The following is a 21,642-nucleotide window of genomic DNA, read 5'->3' on the forward strand; positions in this document are numbered from 1 at the left end:
CACTGACAATGTTTTGTTCTTAGATCTGAACGCTGGTTCTCAGTGCTGTCCCATCTGTGAAAATCCAGCAAGCTTTATAAAGTGTGTTTTTCTGAATTTTATTTAAAAATTTTATTTATTTATTTGACAGAGAGATAAATCACAAGTAGGCAGAGAGGCAGGCGGAGAGAAGGGGGGGGGGGGAAGCAGGCCCCCTGCTGAGCAGAGAGCCCAACGCGAGGTTCAATCTCAGGACCCCGAGATCATGACCTGAGACGAAGGCAAAGGCTTAACCCACTGAGCTACCCAGGCGCCCCTCTGAATATAATTTAATAAAAGTTTTAAATAGGCAAAACTAATCTATACTGACAGGGGCCACAACAGTAGCTACTTCTAAGGAAGGATGAGCAGTGACTGAGAGCTGGCCTAATGCCTCTGCAGTGCTGGTAAACAATCATTATAGTTCATTATTTGCTCAGGAAGGTGGAGTTATTTTCCACTCTAAATCCAAAGAAGGGGGGGCAAGATCATTTTATGTTGTTCTTCCTTTAAAGGAGAAATACAAGATTTTCCCTCCTTCCTTGTTAAAGAAAAACGGCATTCCCAATAGTTTATAAGACTAACAAATCATTTAAAACCACTGCTGTTTAAATGTAGTCCAGCTAGACTATTACTATTCAAATGTAGTCCAAACACCGGTCTGTTACACTATAAATACAAAAAGTGAGAACAAACATTTAGGTACTTTCAAAGAAATCTGACATCGCTGGGCCATTTTTACTATATTTTACTTAAGTTTCAGTCCATAATAGACAGAGGAGGAAAGAGAAGAATACTTTGTGATGAAAAGTCTGGGAATAAACCAGCTGGCCAGGGAGGGGAGGATGCAGGGTAGGAGGTGTATGGGAAAGGCATGGAGAGTTACAGAGAGTTACAGAGTTACAAAATAAGGAACTAAGATCTCCTAGAGCTACATTTTAAAAAGGATAAAGATATTAAGAATAGGACATTGTTTGAAAAATGAACATTAATGCTGCATTTTAACTTGATCAAGCACCTATTTATCATCTTTTTTTTTTTTTAAATGACATTTATTTCTTGACTATTCAATGACAGTATGTGTGTTGCAGGTTAATTTCAGTGTAAATTCAATTTCAGTGCAAGACACATTATATTTCTTTAGCTCTCAAATCAACACAAAGCAGTGGGAAATTTTTGCTTTCCCTCCATTCCAATGTTTCCTGGGTTTCACAGATCACTGGTTAGTGCTAGGATACCAGTGTGTTGGCCCACAAAGTCCCACAAGGACTGAAACACTGTTCATAATCCTATCTTACACAGTGGCACTTGGAAAAAAATCATCCCTCACGCTTCTATACTATCAGTTTGTTTTTATTCCAAATAAAACCAATTAATGTCACCAATTAATCTCATCCTATATCAAGGAAATCCACAGAACAAATTATTTTTTCAAGAGTGAAATGGAAATGAACTCTTTTAGCCCAAATACCAGTGATTAGAAATAAACTGAACTAACATAAATGTAGAGGTTGCTTTTAGGCAACAGGCTTGAGCAACGGAATGTAGAACCAGGCAAAAGGGCCCCCTCCTCCCAGTCCCCTGGCATAATACAGAAGGGTCCCCAGTGGACCCTAATCTGACCAATATCCACAAGCCCTAACTGACCAATGGGCGACTTATAATCAGACACAATTACCACAAAAGGGGAAGATGCCATATATCCCCATATGTCCTAGCTCTTCTCCTTTAAAAACAGCCTTCACCTATCACTTTGTGCAGACAGTCTCTGTTTTGCTGTCTTGCCTGCTTCTCCCTTGTGGTATGTATTCAATAAACTTCTAGCTCCTTCGTTCTGCCTCAGGTGAATTGACTGCCAGTGCCACCAGCGCCACCAGCTAACACTTGATTGTTGCCCCACATTTGGGGGCCCCCATCCAACTGGGAGAGACACCACAATCAACAATAATCAGTAGAAAAACAAATCAAAGCTAGTGGATTTAATGAACTGGAATTTAAATGAAAACTTGAAAGAAAAAAATAAATAAATTGAAATTAAAATTTCGAAAAGCTAGTGTAGTAACTCAGATCTTAAATGGACAAGAGGATGAAACCAACAGCAAAAGGTCTATAAACAAGAATTTTGTTCCTCGGGGCACCTGGGTGGCTCAGCTGGTTTAAGCATCTGCCTTAGGCAAAGGGCACGATCCCAGGGTTCTGGGATCGAGTTCTGTATAAGGCTCCCTACCTGTTTCCCTGCCTGCTGATCCCTCTGCTTGTGCATTCTTTCTCTCTCTCTGTCAAATAAAATCTTAAAAATTTTTTTTTGTTCCTCTTGGTATGTGGCTATGAAAACTTGAAGTCAGTGGTGTTGCTATTCCCTGACCTATACATACTACATTTCTTAATTCTCCTAAGAAATCACTTTATGCACAGCAATACCCTATAACTAACAGAGACTAGCATTAAGGATGAACAGACTGATCCCTACACTTCTTTCCACGAATTTTCCCCTCCACCCAAACTTATCTTCATATGGCTTCCTTTCTACCTTCTTGTCTTTATGTATGTTTTCTTTCCATGATACATCCGGTCTTCCTTAGAGGTTATACTCCAAATGGAAGAAAGTATATTAGAATATCCTGTAATTCACACAATACTTACTAACCCAGGTAAAGTTAACAACTTCTTACTCCAATGTTGCCATAACATGATACATAAACACTTGTTACTTATTAAAGCCATTTGCTAACTGTCTGCTTCTTTTTCTGTACTTCTAGATATGGACAGGGCCCATACCTTATTTATATTTCCCAAATACTTGACAAACAGTACATACGTACCAGAGAAGGAATGAGTGCGGTGAGCAATCTAAATAGAGATATTTCTTTGATTTTGTAAGTAATCTAATGAATGGCCTAAATAATACTTCTCAAGATTATATCCTGATCTACTGGTGCTCCAATGTGGACTGCTCAATGCTTAAAAGCTCTCTTACTAGACAACTATCACATGACCTCACCGATATGAGGAATTTGAGAAAGACAGAGGAGCATAGGGGAAGGGAGGGGAAAACGAAACTAGATGAAACCAGCGAAGGAGATAAGGCATAAGACACTCTCAATCTCAGGGAACTGAGGGTTGCTGGAAGGGAGGCGGGTGGGAGGAATGGGGTGTCTGGGTGACGGACACGGGGCGGGGGGGTGGGGAGAGAATGTGCTATGGAGAGCGCTGTGAATTGTGGCAGGTGATGATTCACAGACCTGTATCCCTAAAGCAAGTAATATGTTAATTAAAAAAAAAAACCTTATTTAGGAACATTTTAGTATCTAATTAGAAACAAAAATGCTTGCTTTCATATAAATACATAGACATAAAATATTAGCCACTTCTAAAAATATTAACAAACTCTGATCAAAGGACTCACAGTTATTATTTGACTTAAAAATCAACTCCCACCCCCCAGCAACCTAGCAGAGAAGTGAGTTTTTAAGCTTATTTTCAGAAAATTATTGTTATTTAAATATTATTATTATTTAAATTATTTAAAACAAATTTTAGAACTTGAGGCTTGAACTCATGACTCTAAGATCAAGACCTGCCAAAATCAAGAGCTGGACGCTTAACCAGCTGAGGCACCCAGACGCCCCTAGAACTTGAGGCACTTAAAGCCAGTTTTACATAGTTGACTGAAGCAGTTTCAGGTTGCTGGACAACTACTACTACCCACTGAAAATATATACATTCAGAAGATATTACTTTTCAGATATATTACAGCACTGAGAATTTTCCATTTCATTGGTAATATACTGAACCAGGTCAAAAGGATATAGACTATCCATATTAGATGCCTTTGAATTAAAGACTTTAGTGAATAATCACTATTGTATTTCTTCCTGAAGACATCTAAGGGGCCCCTTCTCAAGTATTGGAAATACTATCAGACATAATGAAGCAGTAACAACAAAACTGAAGCTCATTTTTCTTTTTTTCTTTTTATTTTTTTTTCTTTTTTTTTTTTTAAATTTTATTTATTTATTTGACAGAGATCACAAGTAGGCAGAGAGGCAGGCAGAGAGAGAGAGAGGAGGAAGCAGGCTCCCTGCTAAGCAGAGAGCCCGATGTGGGGCTCGATCCCAGGACCCTGGGATCATGACCTGAGCTGAAGGCAGAGGCTTTAACCCACTGAGCCACCCAGGTGCTCCAAAGCTCATTTTTCTATAGTTGAAGGATTAATAGCTGAAAGACTGATTAACAACTAAAGTATCCAAAACTGTTATAATCTTCCTAAACCATAATCCTTCTCCTAAGGGAGATTTTTTACTTTCACCATAGTCTGTCTATTGAGGAATTTCATTTCCAGAAGTTAACAGACTGTTTCGGTTTTAAGTATCTTCTTCCCACACCAAGAGAGAGTCTACCTCAAACTCGGCAGGCTGCAGCTACTGATTAACATTCAAACAATCCCCTGATCAAAGATGAAGAGGCCATACCTGGGTACCTTTCCTTGCTTCTGGGTATCCTACCTATCCAAGTCCTAATAGAGCCATGTTTAATACATGACGGAACTCAAATCTCTTACTCAGCCACCAACCACAAGACATAAAAAAAGAAGATCTCTCTCAAAGATCGCTCTCCACATAAGTTAACTTTGCCCAAAGGAGTTTTTCTCCCAAGTAAAGGACACATTTCTATGCATAATCATCCCCATTCAGTAAACTTACATATAGAAATGATTATTACAGGGCAGGCAGGTCTTTGGTATGGGAAATTAACTCTAAACATGGTATTTATCAAATTCCTAATTTAAAGTAGCTTTGAACAAGCAATTAAATTAACGTTAGATTATGCCCCTGGAAAGAATTAGTAATTCCTTATAAGTAAAAAGGTGTATTTTATATAATTAACTTGTTTCTTAAGACTCTTTAAAAGCAGGCCAAAATTGAATAAACTTTCTCTACCAGAAGATAAAAATAATACTTCTATCATTGCTTCATGCATCAATACTTATATTTTATTTTGGGGAAGAGACTCTGCTTAGCTATGATTCTACCAAAAAAGCAACAGAAAAAGTTGATTTTAATCTTTTTTTTCCTGGATTTAGTCCACCTTACCTTGGCTTGGAATTCCATAAAGCTCTTCTCTGAACATTGTTTCCTGTCTGACAATTAGGAACCAAAACTATGAACTTCTAAGTTCTTCCACTTTACATGGAAATCAATAAACTACTTTTAATATTGGACTGAATTTCAAAGTTCTGTTCTCCGTACCTATTTGGCTGAAAGGTATACCTATTATCAAGCCAGTTTCTATAGATTTTCAACTAGAAGTATCAGTTTTGCTGTCAGAGCTCTTTATTTTTGTACATAAAAGGAAGTGGGTTTTGATACTATCTCAATGTTCTTCCTGTCTTACAATGCATTTGAAATAAAGTGATGTCAGATTGAGAGTTAAAGCCCTAAATAAGACAAAGGAATAGGCACAATTACTTTTCTCTACCTTTATTAATAAATGCAACTGATTTAGAAATGCTCTGTCGCACACTGCTGCTAACACCACTAAGTACAAGCTTTGCATGTTAACTTGCACCAGAGGCCATGAACATTCACAGGTTATATAATATGTACCTAAAAATTCACACATCCATGCCATATGCCGTGGTATGACCCGTGAACAAGAGAAGCACATCCTATGAGAAACAGAATCATTCTTCACTGTTGGTCGCTCAGCAAAGAGTAAACATGAATTCCATATGACATCATGCACACCTCTTACCTTCATCTTCCAAACACCATCTATAGCCCATTCTACTCTCAGTTTAGACTACCTATAATCAGAAAAGAGCTTTACAGAACATCTCATCTTAATGTAAACTGAAGATAAATACACAATAATATGATCATTTCTAGAAGAAGAATGAATAACAACGCAGTTCAGTAACATTTTATCTGGACCACAATTCTGAATTTGCTATCATATTGCTATTAAATATCTTCTGTTACAATGCCAAATATAGTACAAGGTTAGGCTATTTAAATCTCTAAAACTACTGACAATGGGACTCTGTTGTTATTTCTTGGATCTTCTTATATCACAATACATACACCTTAATTTCTTAGACATCCCCTGTAACAAATATGTTACAGCCACTACTCAGAACAGCTACTGCAACATATGTGGCTATTGAAAGTGGAAAAGGACGGGCACCTGAGTGGCTCAGTGGGTTAAAGCTTCTGTCTTCAGCTCAGGTCATGATCCCAGGGTCCTGGGATCGAGCCCCACACCGGGCTCTTTTCAGTGGGAAGCCAACTTCCCCGTCTCTCGTTGCCTGCCTCTGTGCCTACTTGTGACTTCTGTCTGTCAAATAAATAAATAAAATGTTTCAAAAAAAAAAAAAAGTAAAAAGGAATGACCTTTGAGACCATGATTCTGTTCCCCAAATTTCTAGTCTGGCCCACTTAGTTATTGATTTTCCTGTCTTTGGACACATCCAGAAATTATGAATCTTACTGTTTCTCCTGCTTGATGATTTGGCTTGGTTCCTAATCTTAGATCACCAACTTCCAAAATTTAAACTAGGTGGGGCACCTGGGTGCTGTAGTTGGTTGTGTCTGACTCTTGGTTTGGCTCAGGTTGTAATCTCAAGGTTATGAGACCAAGCCCTGCGAGACTGCCTCCACACCAAGCATGAAGTCTGCTTGGGAATCCCTCTGGCCCTCATGCTTGTACTCTCTCTAAAACAAATAAAAAGAAATCTTCAAAAAAAAAGTTTAAACTCAGTACAAGCAGGAATGACAGAGCCCTTAACACTTTCGGTTCCACCCTCCCAAAGATCCTTAGTGGACTCTGAGGAATGTAAGGCCATACCTCCTTTCACCACTGATCTAAAACATATCTCTATCTCAAGAATACTGGTCATATGAGCTAGCTTTATCTTGACTTTATCCTATTTGTTCCTAACATCTGAGATCTGGGTTACTCTCCAAGTGAATGTGATCTTACAGCTAAAATCCTTTTATTATAAAACGTGCCCAAATTTGTATGTGTGGTAGCTTTACCAGAGAACACAAACGATGCCACCAATTATCTCAGTTCTCTCCAGGAGTATCACACATATGAATGCAGGGATGGTAAGGAATCAGAGTTTTTTCTGATACAGCACCAAATCAATAGTTCCAAAGCACTTAAAATTAATGAATCAAGTATTCCTACATATAAAACTCCAGGTTCTATATCCAAAGACTGCTCACCTGTAACACAAACCAAAGGGGATATCCAAGCTAGGGAAATTCTTGGATGTCATTTTGTTCTAGAATATCACTATATCAGTCCTTGCAAAGGAACCATCATGAGCTGGCTTAAATCTGCCCTGCGTGTACGACTAAGTTTATAAATATTGAGGTAAAAACAATGTGCCCTCTTCAAGAAGACTCTGCTAAGAAGCTACAGATAATTACCAAGAATAGATAATAAAGTGTATCCCTAAGTGGAAATTCTATCCCAGGGAAGCTGCAGCAACAGACATTACTCCCTAAAAAATGGTTTTTTGGGTAAGCTATGAAGCAGACACCAAGCAGGGGAGAGCGAAGAACAGACTAAATTTAGTCCTTGCTAGTACTTTCCCTGGTAAGTAGAGGGCTGTTAGAGCAGTAAGTGTTCAAATTTTAGAAGAGAGGATTAAAGAGGCAAATAAGAGCATCCTTCAAAAAGGCTATGGATGACCAAGAGCTGAATATTCATCCAGGTAAAACATAGAGAACCGTGCTGTCCAATTGATAGCCACTAGCCATGCGTGACTATTCAAATGAAAATTTAAAAAGAAGAACAAATTCAGTCCCTCAGTCAAACTGCCATATTTCAAGTGCTCACAGACATAACGAGCCACTGGCTACGTTGGGTTGGACATCACAGACACAGGATATTTCCTCATCGCAAGAAATTCTACTGGATGGTACCAATCTCAAGGGAAAGGAAAGAGACGGACTGTCCCGGGGTCTGAATACAGAGGAGCTACTAACAAGGGCATGTGTCCTATAGCATTCAAGACTTTATCGAGAGATCAGGTGGATTTACCTTTCCTTTTCCACCTGCTCTTTTTTCCCTCCTTGTTGCTGCCACCATCACTGCTGCTGCTGCTGTTCTCAGAACTCTGGGAATCTGACTGACCATCACTGCTTTCTTCTGAACCTTCTGATAGCTCTTTCACCCCATCGGGCACGTCTTTCTGAAAATGCAGGCATCCAATTAGGATTAATCATTACCATTTCAGCAAATAGGAATTAGATTTCTGATATACATTGTTGTAACTTAACTGTGCTGATTAATTTTGAGTATTATAGGGTTCAGTAGCAGAACCAGCAATATTTTCTGAATTCCTGTCATCTCCCTTCTGTGGGTCAAATTAGCTCATGTTTCCATCTACATCCAAAGATAAAAATTATACATGACAATCACATGAAAGCACAACACAGAGGCTTAAATTAGAACAAACTGGGTTTATGGAAGTCCAAGTAAATGAGATGTTCAGAATTTAAAAACTACAATAATAATTTTGTGAAAGGTAGAGATACTCATTATCCATGGATATGTGCTTGTTTGTGTATGTATTTGTTAAGTATTGTGAGTTCAGCTGACTCTGGATAGGAAGAAACAGTACATTATTTGAATCTCATTGATTTCTAAATACTGGTTAGTAAGCAGCAAGAGTCAAATACAAAAGGAATAATTCCAATCCTTTTTTTCTATTTTTAAATAAACTCTTCATGTGGGCCTCACACTTACAAGCCCAGGATTAAGAGTTGCAGGCTCTACTGAATGAGCCAGCCGGGCACCGCAAAAGGAAAAAGTTTTTTAAGAACTCACAGGACTCTTTGGTGTCTACACTGAATAGTGACAATGCTAAACTGAAGAGCATCCTTCAAAAAGGCTATGGATGACCAAGAGCTGAATATTCATCCAGGTAAAACATAGAGAACCGTGCTGTCCAATTGATAGCCACTAGCCATGCGTGACTATTCAAATGAAAATTTGAATATCTGAATACCTGTGTCAGCAGAGTATATAAGAGATATACAGTAGGATAGGTGCAAGATCAAGAACTAGAAAATGAAGATGTTCTGGAGTTGAATTCTGGCTTTATCGTCTGCCAATTATGCAGTCCGGTCAAAATCTTAACCTCTTATGCCTCAGTTTCCTGGTCTAAAACATGGAAATAATAATACCTACCTTATGAGATCATTCTGAAATTAAACGAGTTAAATGTAAAACGCTTAGGATAGTGCCTGGCACATAATAAATACGAACTACTATGTACACATGTAGTATATAAAAATATACACAGGTAAACATATTAGTGAATTTCTAAGTTAAGAAACTATGGCTAGTTCTTTTTTCCTCTCAATATATTTTTTTATTTTCCCACATTTTATAATCAGATAAAAAATAATTCTGACCGTGTGACCCTCCTTCCTAGAACTGACTCACAACATTAGAGCCAAGATAATAACCTCTGATCCAGAAAGGAACTGCTTCTTCCCATGATATTTATATCCTTTTGCCATTTCTAAGACATTTCTTATATACTTTTTTAAAATACACACCCCATATTTTGCTATCCTTTCCTTCAAAACATGGAAGAGCTCTTACAGAGTTAGTTGCCAGTCAGACCCCCTGACCTGTAGGCGCCATTAAGTATTTTAAGTACAAATGTAACTTCTTAAGCTTAGACTCGTAACCTATCCAGGATCAGCTGGTCAACTGCGAGTGCCTCATATCTCTGAAACATTTCACCCCTCCTTTTCCCCACTCCACAGTATCCATTTTATTTCTCTAATGTCCCTTGCCTCTCTTTTACTGATCTCATAATTCAGGCCAATTATCTCTTGCAAACAATCCATTTTTACCCTTAAATCTATCTGATTTGAATTATCTTCCTAACACAGATTTGATCATACTATTCTGAAAAACCTCTGCCATCTCTTCAGCTCTCTTTCTCTCTCTCACTCTCAAACTGCAAGTCAGGTTTTCAAAAAGCCTCCAAAATTTGATTTTCACTTAATGTTTACCCCGCCCCCAAACCCTTACCACACTGGCCCACACACAGAGGATGGTAACCACTTCTCTATCTACGCTGGTTTCAAATCCATTCTGAATCCTTCTGTGTGTGCCTCTGCTTCGCTAGTTCCTTATCCTGGAAGGTCCTCCCCACCAATTACTTATCAGCCAACATTCAATGCAAATTTTAAAAGTTAAAACAAAAACAAAAGCTTCCTATAGCCTCTTATTCAAAATGCATCTTTGTTTCTCTACATTATGTTGATGCCTTATAATACAGTACTTTGTATCACAACAGTCTGGCAGTGTGCAATTACTTCAGTAATCATATGAGCCTCAAGAGATAAGGAACCACAGTTTATTCTTCTTTACAGTCTCTACAGTGTTCAGCACAGAACAGACATTTAATTAATGTTATTAACAATATGGAAGGTCTAGAATAGCTAAACCTTAAAAGCAACACAAAAAGCTCCCTGTAGGAGTAGAGCCTTATATCACAGGAAGTTTAATAAAGTGTATAAGAAGGAGGTACTATAGGCAAATTAGAACTTTCTAATGTTAGTGGGCCATTCACAACCACTGAGCATAGTGATGACTACAGCTCAAAGCTAAAGAGGGGACAGAGCCCACGTACACATGGATAATAGTCAGTGCATGCCAAGTATTAATTCTCCTCCTGCTGATAATTCTTTTGGCAAACAATCCCTTTCCTGAATTCATCTGGCAGAGGGCTTCCTCTCCACCTGATAGCAAGAGTGATCATGAACCTACAAATCGCCTATCAGAAGACTCAGTGCATTTGGCAACAGTGATTATTCAGGCAGAGACACGTGGGCCAAGCCAAACCAATTAAGCCAAATCAGAACTAACTCAAGAGGTCCCACTTCAGCTCCTGAAGCTCTTTTCTCTTCAGACTTACAGCCTACAGAGTGGGGGTTAACAATCAAGTCATGTATGATAGGAGAGAACCTGCCAACAATAAAGCCAAAAGAAAGCAGAGAGATCAATCCCCAATGACATCATTTGAGCTCCTGGATCCAGACTGAGTGTTCTTAGAATCTATAGTTACATGAACTAATAAACTCTCTGTTTTAATCAAGTTCATTTGAGTTGGTTTTCCTGTTTGTGACTCAAGGGACACTGATAAGTCAAGGTGTCTTCTCAGCGCCAGAATTAGAAATCAGCAAGACTGTTATAGTAAAAAGAACAGGAGCTCAGAAATTTAGTCAAATCTGGGTCCACATTCCAGTTCTTACACTATCCGTCAAACACAAAGTAAGAAAATCTGATCTTCTGAACTCGGGCGTTCTCCATTACAAAAAAAGAAGAACTGCAGCTCTGATTTGTAATGGAAAATTAAATAACAAAGTAATAGAAAGCATCAAGGCTCTATTTGCTGCAAGGTAACACTCACTACTCAAACGCTATGAGGTCTTTTAAAAAGGCACTGGAAGAAGTCATTTTCACTTCATCCTTTCAAGATAGCATTATCATACAGAACGAAAAATATAGTTAGTTCTCTGGTCTACCTACAGATGCCCACAGATTAGTATAGAAGTGCACAGGATACAGAGTTACACATATTACCTCTTTCTGAAAATAAGCTCTTCAAGAACAGAGTTCTGTATTTATGATGCAAGTATCATTTAGATGTAGTCACTTCCTGTTTTTACCTTATAAATGATGCCCTAACAGAAATATTTACCTTTAAAGTATATACTCCCATTCTACCTGGAACTTTATAGAAGATGCCTTCTTCACCTCGGGAGTTTGTATGCAGCATTGCATTCAGGCAAGCAAGAGGGGAAGTCCCGCTGCAAAAAAAAAAGAAAAGAAAGAACAAGAGGAATACAATGGTTAGTTTCTGTCTCGGAGTAACGTACGTTACACTGACTAAGATAAAATTAACTGATCAACATCATTTGACAGAAACACATTTTATAAACTATAAAAAGTCTATCCATCTATAGAGAGGCTGCCATGGAGAAAACTGATGTAAAATTCACCCCCATGTATCTAAAGGAAAAAAAAAATTTTTTTTTAATATTTTATTTATTTATTTGACAGACAGAGATCACAAGTAGGCAGAGACCCCCCAATGTGGGGCTCGATCCACGAACCCTGGGATCATGACCTGAGCTGAAGGCAGAAGCTTTAACCCACTGAGACACCCAGGTGCCCCCCAAAATTCTTTTTCTTAATCCTGATCCAGTATTTAACATGTAAGAAAACATGGACCTCAGAGAAATCTTACAAATATATTTTGTAAATATTGTATTTCACTTATGATTTTGTCAATTATACCTCAGTTAAGGTGAAATTAAAGAAACAAAACAAATAATCCCCTTCATTTAACACAAACTTTACAGGTCCAGAAGTAAAACACAGGGAGGAAAGAACACATCTACTGATTCCAATAAACAATATTGCTCTCCCCTAAAAAGGTAAAAAAATTAAAATATATATACATACACACACATCCATTCTCTTGCACACAGCGGCAACAGACTGAATCTGAGGTGTGAAATGAACACATTTCTATTGCCTCTTATATTTTAAGTTTTTTTATTGATATAACTGACATATATTAGTTTCAACTGTACAACATAGTAATGCCATGCATACACACATGTACACACACACATACAATGCAATGGTTTCTTGTACTTAAACCTACCACGATTTCACTTAAAGAGGTAAGTTCTGGAATATTTATCATCCATGTAGCACCATGGTTAAAGGTTTACTAATTCCAATACACATTTACCATATTTCTAGAATTTGGGGCCTATAATAAATCATCTGTAAAAAAATAAACATATTATTTTCCTTTCTGTTATCACATTATATTTCCTATCTTTTTATACTTCTCTAACATGACAAATAGCAAAATAACAGAAGATGTGTGGCATCCTATATTTTAAAAAAAAAATCCGTCCTAACACCTGAGGGATAAGGCAGCTTATGTGCACATTTCGAGCTGTTCTCCCTCTCAGTTCTCTGCGGGTACCACTTAGTATATCTCAAATAAGCCTACGGGAAGATGCTGCTAGGTATCTTGGGTATACTTAAACATAGGAGTTCTCTGTAGGGGAGAGCAGGACCATGAGTCCATTGTCCCCTGGTACTTGCGAGAGTGTTGAGGGTCAAAAACTGTAAAGAAGACAGAGGGCAACCAAGAAGATTTTTCAAAGAATTTTTTGTCAAGGAAATACTGAGAGTCTCCAGATTGATTCTCACAGTTATTTTTATATAATTTGGAATTTCCATCTTAAAAATACACATGCCATTCTAGTCAGAATCCCAAAGTTTGTATCAAATAAATATGTAAGAAATTTCTGGGGAAAAAATGATGGGAGCCTTAAGAAGATATTAAAATGTACTCTAAGCTACTACTATTGAAGCAATAGGTTTCTAGGACAGGATAAATAGGCAAATGAACACTAGGCTGTTGCCAGAACAAATCAAAATACAGAAACAGATCATAATAAATGTAAAAGGTGCAATCTCTGTACCTTTGTACAATTCTGCACCTTTCTGTAAGAGCTACGATCTGGTCACCTGTGGTCTGATTCCCTAGCATCTACGCAAACACTCTTCAATACCTAAAATTTCCCATAAAATATTATCCCTTTCCTGGGCGTCTGGGTGGCTCAGTGGGTTAAGCCACTGCCTTCGGCTCGGGTCATGATCTCGGGGTCCTGGGATCGAGTCCCACATCGGGCTCTCTGCTCAGCAGGAGGCCTGCTTCCCTTCCTCTCTACCTGCCTGCCTCTGTCTGTCAAATAAATAAATAAAAAATCTTAAAAAAAAAAATATTATCCCTTTCCCACCTTCATACAGGGGGTTGAGACTGAATTAATACCCTGCACATCACAGGTATAAGTCCAAACTGTTACAGCACATTTCCTGGTTGAAAAAGCCAGTGAGCATCCCTGTGTGCACTCTATTCTTCCCCACTCCCACAGTGACAAATTCAGGACCAGACACATTACTCAATCTGGGGCAACAATCTAAGGAGCTATTTTCTTGGGCATTTAAGAAAAGAAACTTTTTCTGCTGAGAAGCCCCAGAAAGAGACTCTTTCTCCTCCCCTGAGCAGTAAGAGGAAGTAATGCCTAAAACTTTCAATATGTGACCATGAGGAAAATATCTGGGATTGGGGTAAACAACAAACAGGACAGACAAGGAAAGGGTTGGGTAAGGATCACAGAGAAAAACACAACACCCAAAAAGGCACTGAACTGCAAAAAAACAAGGAAAACAGCAATAATTTTAGCAATATTACTTTTGTCACTCTATCAAGCCTTGCCTTGAGTCATTCCTACCTTTGGTATTGCTGAGGTTTTACATCATACACAACCAAAAGAGTCGTAAATAAAATAGTTTATGTTAGGTAGTGCTGGAATAGCATGTTATACATCTGTGGAAAATAATTCTCACAGAATACCTAAAACACATCTTAAATGTATTAAAAAAAAAAAACACTAAGTAAAAAAGGAGAAAGTATAAAGTAGAAGGCATTAAAAGGAAAACAGGGAGTGCTTCCGTGGCTCAGTCGGTTAAGTGTCTGCCTTCTGCTCAGGTCGTGATCTTAGAGTCCTGGGATGGAGCCCAAGCTGCTCTGTAGGGAGTCTGTTGCTCCCCTCCCTCTGCTTCTGCTCTCTCTCTTCAATAAATAAAATCTTTAAAAAAATAAAAAATAAAAAAAGGAAAATAGTATATAACCTGTCAGATGGATAAACCTTACTAAAGAGAGAAAACCTAAGAATCACAAAAGAGAAACCAACTGACTAAATAAAAATAAAAAGCTCTACGTAGGAGGAAAAAAGCAACAACAAGATCAACCAAACTACAGAGTGTAAGAACCTGAAATAAATAACTGCAGAACAAATGGCAGACAAAACGATCAATAGTCCTGGGGTGCCTGGGTGGCTCAGTTGTTGGGCCTCTGCCTACGGATCGGGTCATGATCCCAGGCTCCTGGGACTGAGCCCCATATCAGGCTCCCTGCTCTGTGGGAGGCCTGCTTCTCCCTCTCCCACTTCCCCTGCTTGGGTTCCCTCTCTCTCAAATAAATAAATAAATCTGTTAAATAAATCTTTAAAAAGAAAAAACAATGGACAGTCCTAAGAGAGCTGCTTTTACGAAAACACAAATTTAAAAAAAGGATAAAAGGATATGAATCAGTGATCATAAAACATAAATGGTCACTGGAACACATGAAGAGAAGCCCAAACTTACTAGTGATCAAAGGAAAAAAAAAAAATCAAGATACCACTGATCAGACTGGAAGAAATCAAATGAACCCAAGTTTAGTTAACAGGACTGTGCTAACATCAATTGCCTGACTCTGTTATTGTATAACAGTTTTATGATGTTACCACTGGAGCAAGCTGGGTAACATTTGCACGGGACTATCATTCCAATTTTCTGTAAGTCTGTAATTACTTTAAAATAAAAAAAACAGAGGCTCCTGGGTGGTGCAGTCAGTTAAACATCCAATTTGAGCTCAGGTCACGATTTCGGGGTCTTAGGATGGAGCCCCACATCATGCTCCCCGCTCAGCAGGAAGTCTGTTTGTCCTTCTCCTTCTGCCCCTCCCTGACACTGCTCATGTGTGAGTGTGCACCAATGCTCTCTATATCAAATAAATAATCTTTAAATATAAACAAATAAAGCACTGAAAATGACTTCAAAGTCCATTAATAAGGGAATGGTTGATCATATGTTAGCAAAGTGAACAACAGGATATGCATGAATCAGTAACAACTACATTAACAACTGAAATCTAGGAAGCATTCTGTTTAGCCCTCACAACAATCCTTCGAGGCAGGCAAAATTGTTATGCCATTTTTATAAATGAAAAAACTAACAGAGAAGGGTGTCAAGTAGCAAGACCATATGATTAGGAAACAGTGAAGCCAAGATTCTAGTAAGGAGAAAGAAAACAGAAGCAGAACAGGAAAAAGACTGCTTAAATAGAAAATTAAGACCAATGAAAAAACATGTTATCTGTAGTTCAATAATCCACCTGGTGAAAGTTTGCTGCATCTAATGGTATTCAATTCCAGTATTAAGTAGCCACTCTGTTTAGCCCTATAAACTAGGGTCTCTGGGTAGGTCCAAAGAGGAAATCATTCTTAGCTCAGAAAAGGGAAGACAGAACCAGAGCACACCATATCAAAAGAGACACAGGTCCACAATCCGTGACCCAAAACACTTAAGGCCAAATGTTTTAGGTATAAAAATCTTTTGAATTTTAGAAAAGTAACATGATATGCCATCTATTAGGTAACACCATCAAGACGATTAGAGACAGCATCCCATAACCAAACATACTGAAACATAAATGTTTACACTATATAGGATAAACTAATAATATATATAGTTTTATGTCAGTTTAAGGGAAATGCTATTGTCAAACAAGTTTTGGTATGTATGAAAAAGTTGAAGCATGTGGGGCGCCTGGGTGGCTCAGTGGATTAAAGCCTCTGCCTTGGGCTCAGGTCATGATCCCAGGGTCCTGGGATTGAGCCCAACATCGGGTTCTCTGCTCAGCAGGGAGCCTGCTTCCTTTCCTCTCTCTGCCTGCCTCTCTGCCTACTTGTGATCTCTGTCTGTCAAATAAATAAATAAAATCTTTAAAAAAAAAGTTAAAGCATGTTGGATTTTAGAATTATGGAATAGAGCCTGCAGATCTGTATATTTAAAGTACTTTGGGGTACCTGCCTGACTCAGGCAGTAGAGCCTATGACTCTTGATCTCTGGGTTGTGGGTTCGAGTCCCATCTTGGATGTAGAGATACTTTAAAAAAAGAAAATCTCGGGCGCCTGGGTGGCTCAGTGGGTTAAGCCGCTGCCTTCGGCTCGGGTCATGATCTCAGGGTCCTGGGATCGAGTCCCGTATCGGGCTCTCTGCTCAGCAGGAAGCCTGCTTCTCTCTCTCTCTCTCTCTCTCTCTCTCTCTCTCTGCCTGCCTCTCCATCTACTTGTGATTTCTCTCTGTCAAGTAAATAAATAAAATCTTAAAAAAAAAAGAAAAAGAAAAGAAAATCTCAGGTTGCCTGGGTGGCTCAGTTGGTTAAGTGGCTGCCTTCGGCTTGGGTCATGATCCCCAGGTCCTGGGATCAAGCCGCACATCGGACTCCCTACTTGACGAGGAGTCTGCTTCTCCCTCTCCCTCTGCCTGCTGCTCTGCCTACTTGTACTCTCTATCTCTCTGTCAAATAAATAAATAAAATCTTTAAAAAATATAAAATAAAAAAATGTATAAATAAATAAAAAAGGAAAATCTTTGAGTTGCCTGAGTGGCTCAGTAGGTTAAGTTTCTGCCTTTGGCTCATGTCATGATCCCAGGATCCTGGGACTGAGTCCCACAACAGGCTCCCTGCACAGAGGGGAGCCTGCATCTCCCTCTCCTGCTTCTCCCCAACCTGTGCTTACTTTCTGTCTCTCTCTCTGTAAAATAAAATTAAAAAAAAAAAAGAAAGAAAGAAAATCTTTAAAATTTTTTTAAAAATAATAAAGTACTTTAACTCTAAAAGATACAATATCGCAATCTAGGATCTAATAATAACTAGAACCCCAAAAAAACAAAAACAAAGAAAATCAAAACAACCTAACCCAAAGCAAAAAACTCTTTAAAGTAAAACCCAAGAAATGAAAGTAAATGACATGCACATCTGGTGAAAAGATGTGGTAAGGTCACGAAAACACCATCATAATACTTTCCATGCAAATCTGGGTATAATTTTCCTTTAAAGGAAATAAGGAAGTTTGGAATAACCCACAAGATATACAGAACACATACTGTTTTCTTTTCTTTTCTTTTTTTTTTTTTTAAGATTTATTTTTTTATTTGAGAGAGAGAGCTTGCAAGCAGGGAAGGGGCAGAGGGAGAGAAAATCTCAAGCAGAACTCGAGGCCTGGATCTTACAACCTGAGGTCATGACCTGAGCCTAAAATGCCTAAAAGAGTCAGATGCTCAATCAACTAAGCCACGCAGGCACCCCCAGAACACTACACCATTCAAAACAAAGTTTTAGATTTGGTTTCAGGAAAATACAAAAAGTCTAAATCCTGACAGAGTTTCTTCTTATGAATAATGAAGCAACGGCAGAGAAGTACGATAAGCCACGGTTCCTGTGATGGAAGGAATAGATCTTCAAGGAAAATAATACCAGAATTATATAATGAAATAAAAATAACTGGATTAACTCCAAGAAATAGGTACCATCTGAACAAGCAGTAACACCCTGGTACTGAGGAGATGAGCGCCAAGGCAAGGTCAAGTACAGTACAGTATGAGGGAAGTCCAGACACCCGAAGCATCTAAAGCTAGAATGTCTCAAAAGATTACATGATTATCATGAGACAACACAGCCTCTAATTTTTCTTACATGTGCTCAAGACAGCAGAGCTGGGAAGGAGGGTCAGGAAGGGAACAAGTGCAGAGCTAAAATCTTACGCTGAATCCACCTCACTTACGGAAGTACACCAAGATGTTTCATACACAAAGCCCCAAAAAAGAAGTTCCTTCAGGGGCGCCTGGGTGGCTCAGTGGGTTAAGCCGCTGCCTTCGGCTCGGGTCATGATCTCAGGGTCCTGGGATCGAGTCCCGCATCGGGCTCTCTGCTCAGCAGGGAGCCTGCTTCCCTCTCTGCCTGCCTCTCCATCTACTTGTGATTTCTCTCTTTCAAATAAATAAATAAAATCTTAAAAAAAAAAAAAAAGAAGTTCCTTGAGTTATACTGCCAACAGACCTTACTTAGTTCTCTCTGCAGGGAAAGTGGTTACTTAGCAGTGGCAAGTAGGGCTGAAAGACCTGAGGTTTGCAATTACACTGCTCAGAAGAAGCATTACATACAGTAACTAATGAAAGGAGACATCACCTTGTATCAAAAAGAGCCCAACTCAGATATTCACGAACACATTCCAATTCAAATCTGACAGTGGCCATGGGCAAGTCACTTTAAGCTTCATTTTCTCCTCCATAAAATGGATGCAATCCCACCTACTTTGTAATTTGATTGTCCAGATGACAGATAATACACAGAAAGTGTATTGTGAGAGGAGAGATCTGGCGACTGTGGTCATTACCCTAAAAACCTGCTCCTCCAGTCCAGCCTCATAGTGTTCCAGCACTCCAGGTCTCAAGTGAGAGTCGATTCACCTTCACCCCCAACAGTTCTCCACTCCAAAGCCAGGGGAAACTTTTAAAAACAAATATGATCATGCCACCTTGCCAAACTTAAAATTTACCCATGATATATTATTATATTCTTAGAATCAAGTCCAAAATAATTACTATGACCTGACCATGATCATCTGCCTACACCCTCTGCTCCAGCCTACTCTAGCACAACCTAAATCTATTAGTGAGAAAATAGCAGACACATCCAATTTGAGGGACAGAAGAGCTGGCCATCTTTAAAAATGCCAAGTCAGGGCTCCTGGGTGGCTCAGTCAGTATAGCATCTGCCTTCGGCTCAGGTTGTGATCTCGGGAACCCGGGATCAAGCCCTGTGTTGGGCGCCCTGCTCAGCTTCTCCCTCCCCCAATCCCCTTCCTTCTGTTCCCTCTCTTGCTGTGTCTCTGTCAAATAAATAAATAAAATCTTCAAGAAAAAATAAAATAAAAATGCCAAAGTCATGAAAGACTAAAGAACAGCTCTGCAATTAAGGAGGCTATGAAGACACATGGAAACTAAATGCAAAGGCAATGTGTGAGCCTGAATTAGGACATCAGAGGAAGAATTAACTAATCTGAATAATGTCTGTTGATTAAATAATAGTAGTATTATGTCAATGTTAGTATCCTGATTTTGAGACTTACATTGTGGTTATGTGAAAGAATTTACTTTCCTCTAGAAAACACAATGTGAAGTGTTTAAAGGTGAATGGGGCATCAAGTCTATAACTTATTCAGACATTTAAGAAATACAAAATAGATACAATGATAAAAAAAAGTATAAAACATTGACTTTGGGGAATTTGGCTAAGAGTTACATAAAAATTCTTTGTACCACTCTTGTAACTTTTCTTAGCCTGAAATTAGTAGGCCAAGCAAATAAATAAAAAGCTAAAAGCATGCATTATATGAGAAAAGTCTTCAAAAACAGTATGCGCCAATGAAAAAGTACGAAGTACTGCAAAATGCTACAATATGGATTAACCTCAAAAACCACATATGAGGGGGTGCCTGGGTGGCTCAGTGGGTTAAAGCCTCTGCCTTCAGCTCAGGTCATGATCCCAGGGTCCTGGGATCAAGCCCCACATCGGGCTCTCTGCTCAGCAGGGAGCCTGCTTCCTCCTCTCTCTCTGCCTGCCTCTCTGCTTACTTGTGATCTCTGTCTGTCAAATAAATAAAATCATTAAAAAAAAAAAAACAAACAACACATATGATTCCATTTATATGAAATATCCAGAAATGCTCATTCTATAGACAAAGTAGACTAGGGCCTTGTCTGCAGGAACTTCTATTAACTGTATACGTGTATTAGGGATCTTACTGGGAGATGGAAATATTCTAAAACTGGATTATGGTGATGGTTTCACAATCCAAGAAACTTACTAAAAATCATTGACTTGTACACTTAAAATGGGTGAAGTTTATAGTATGTATACCATACCTCAATAAGGCTGCTTCGGTTTTGTTGTTGTTGTTTTAAGATTTTATTTATTTATTTTGACAGACAGAGATCACAAGTAGGCAGAGAGGCAGGAAGAGAGGGGGGGGGAGCAGGCTCCCCACTGAGCAGAGAGCCCGATGTGGGGCTCTTTCCCAGGACCTTGAGATCATGACCTGAGCAGAAGGCAGAGGCTTAACCCACTGAGCCACCCAGATGCCCCTGCTTCTGTTTTATATTATTTATTTCAGAGAGAGAGAGAGAAAGTATGGGCAGAGGGAGAGGGAGATAGAGAATCTCAAGCAGACTCCATGATGAGCACAGAGCCTGATGGAGGACCTGATCTCATAACCCTGAGATCACAACCTGAGCTGAATCAAGAGTTGGTCATTTTATCAACTGAGCCACCAAGGTGCACCAATAAAGTTGCTTTTCAGGGGCGCCTGGGTGGCTCAGTGGATTGAGCCGCTGCCTTCGGCTCAGGTCATGATCTCAGTGTCCTGGGATCGAGCCCCGCATCGGGCTCTTTGCTCAGCGGGAGCCTGCTTCTCTCTCTCTCTCTGCCTGACTCTCCGCCTACTTGTGATCTCTCTCTCTGTCAAATAAATAAATAAAATCTTTAAAAAAAAAAAAAAAGTTGCTTTTCAAAAAGAAACAATGTGGAAAAGAAGTTAATCTGGTTTCTCATTCACTGAAACATTTACAGAGGAGCAATCACATAAGCACAGGGTAGTAAGTGTTGGTGATATAAAAAAGGAAGCAAAGGTTTCCGTAACTACACATTCTTACATTTTAATGTAAAAATAAGAAGCACCTGGGTGGCTCAGTGCAGTAAGCACCTAACTCTTGATCTGGACTCAGGTCATGATCTCTGGTTCTGGACTTAGTCAGGGCTCCATGCTCAGATTCTCTCTCTCCCTCTCTCTCTATGCCACTCCCCATGCTGCTATGCACTGACACACT

General features: G+C 39.0%; 1 protein-coding gene across 2 annotated transcripts in view; it reads right to left on the reverse strand.

Annotated features, from left to right (window-relative positions):
* Positions 1 to 21,642, reverse strand: part of ASXL2 (ASXL transcriptional regulator 2) — a 136,441-nt gene that overhangs the window by 43,744 nt on the left and 71,055 nt on the right. Inside the window, exons 4-5 of one of the 2 annotated variants that reach the window (XM_059405277.1) lie at positions 11,756 to 11,864; positions 8,071 to 8,221 (exon numbers count right to left, since the gene is read on the reverse strand). In XM_059405277.1, coding sequence (XP_059261260.1) covers positions 8,071 to 8,221; positions 11,756 to 11,864 — 260 coding nt within the window. Of the gene's footprint in view, positions 1 to 8,070; positions 8,222 to 11,755; positions 11,865 to 21,642 lie in introns of those variants that run through there. The other variant, XM_059405276.1, reaches the window with a different exon arrangement.

Source organism: Mustela nigripes, chromosome 7 (assembly GCF_022355385.1).
Source record: "Mustela nigripes isolate SB6536 chromosome 7, MUSNIG.SB6536, whole genome shotgun sequence".
Classification (NCBI taxonomy): domain Eukaryota; kingdom Metazoa; phylum Chordata; class Mammalia; order Carnivora; family Mustelidae; genus Mustela; species Mustela nigripes.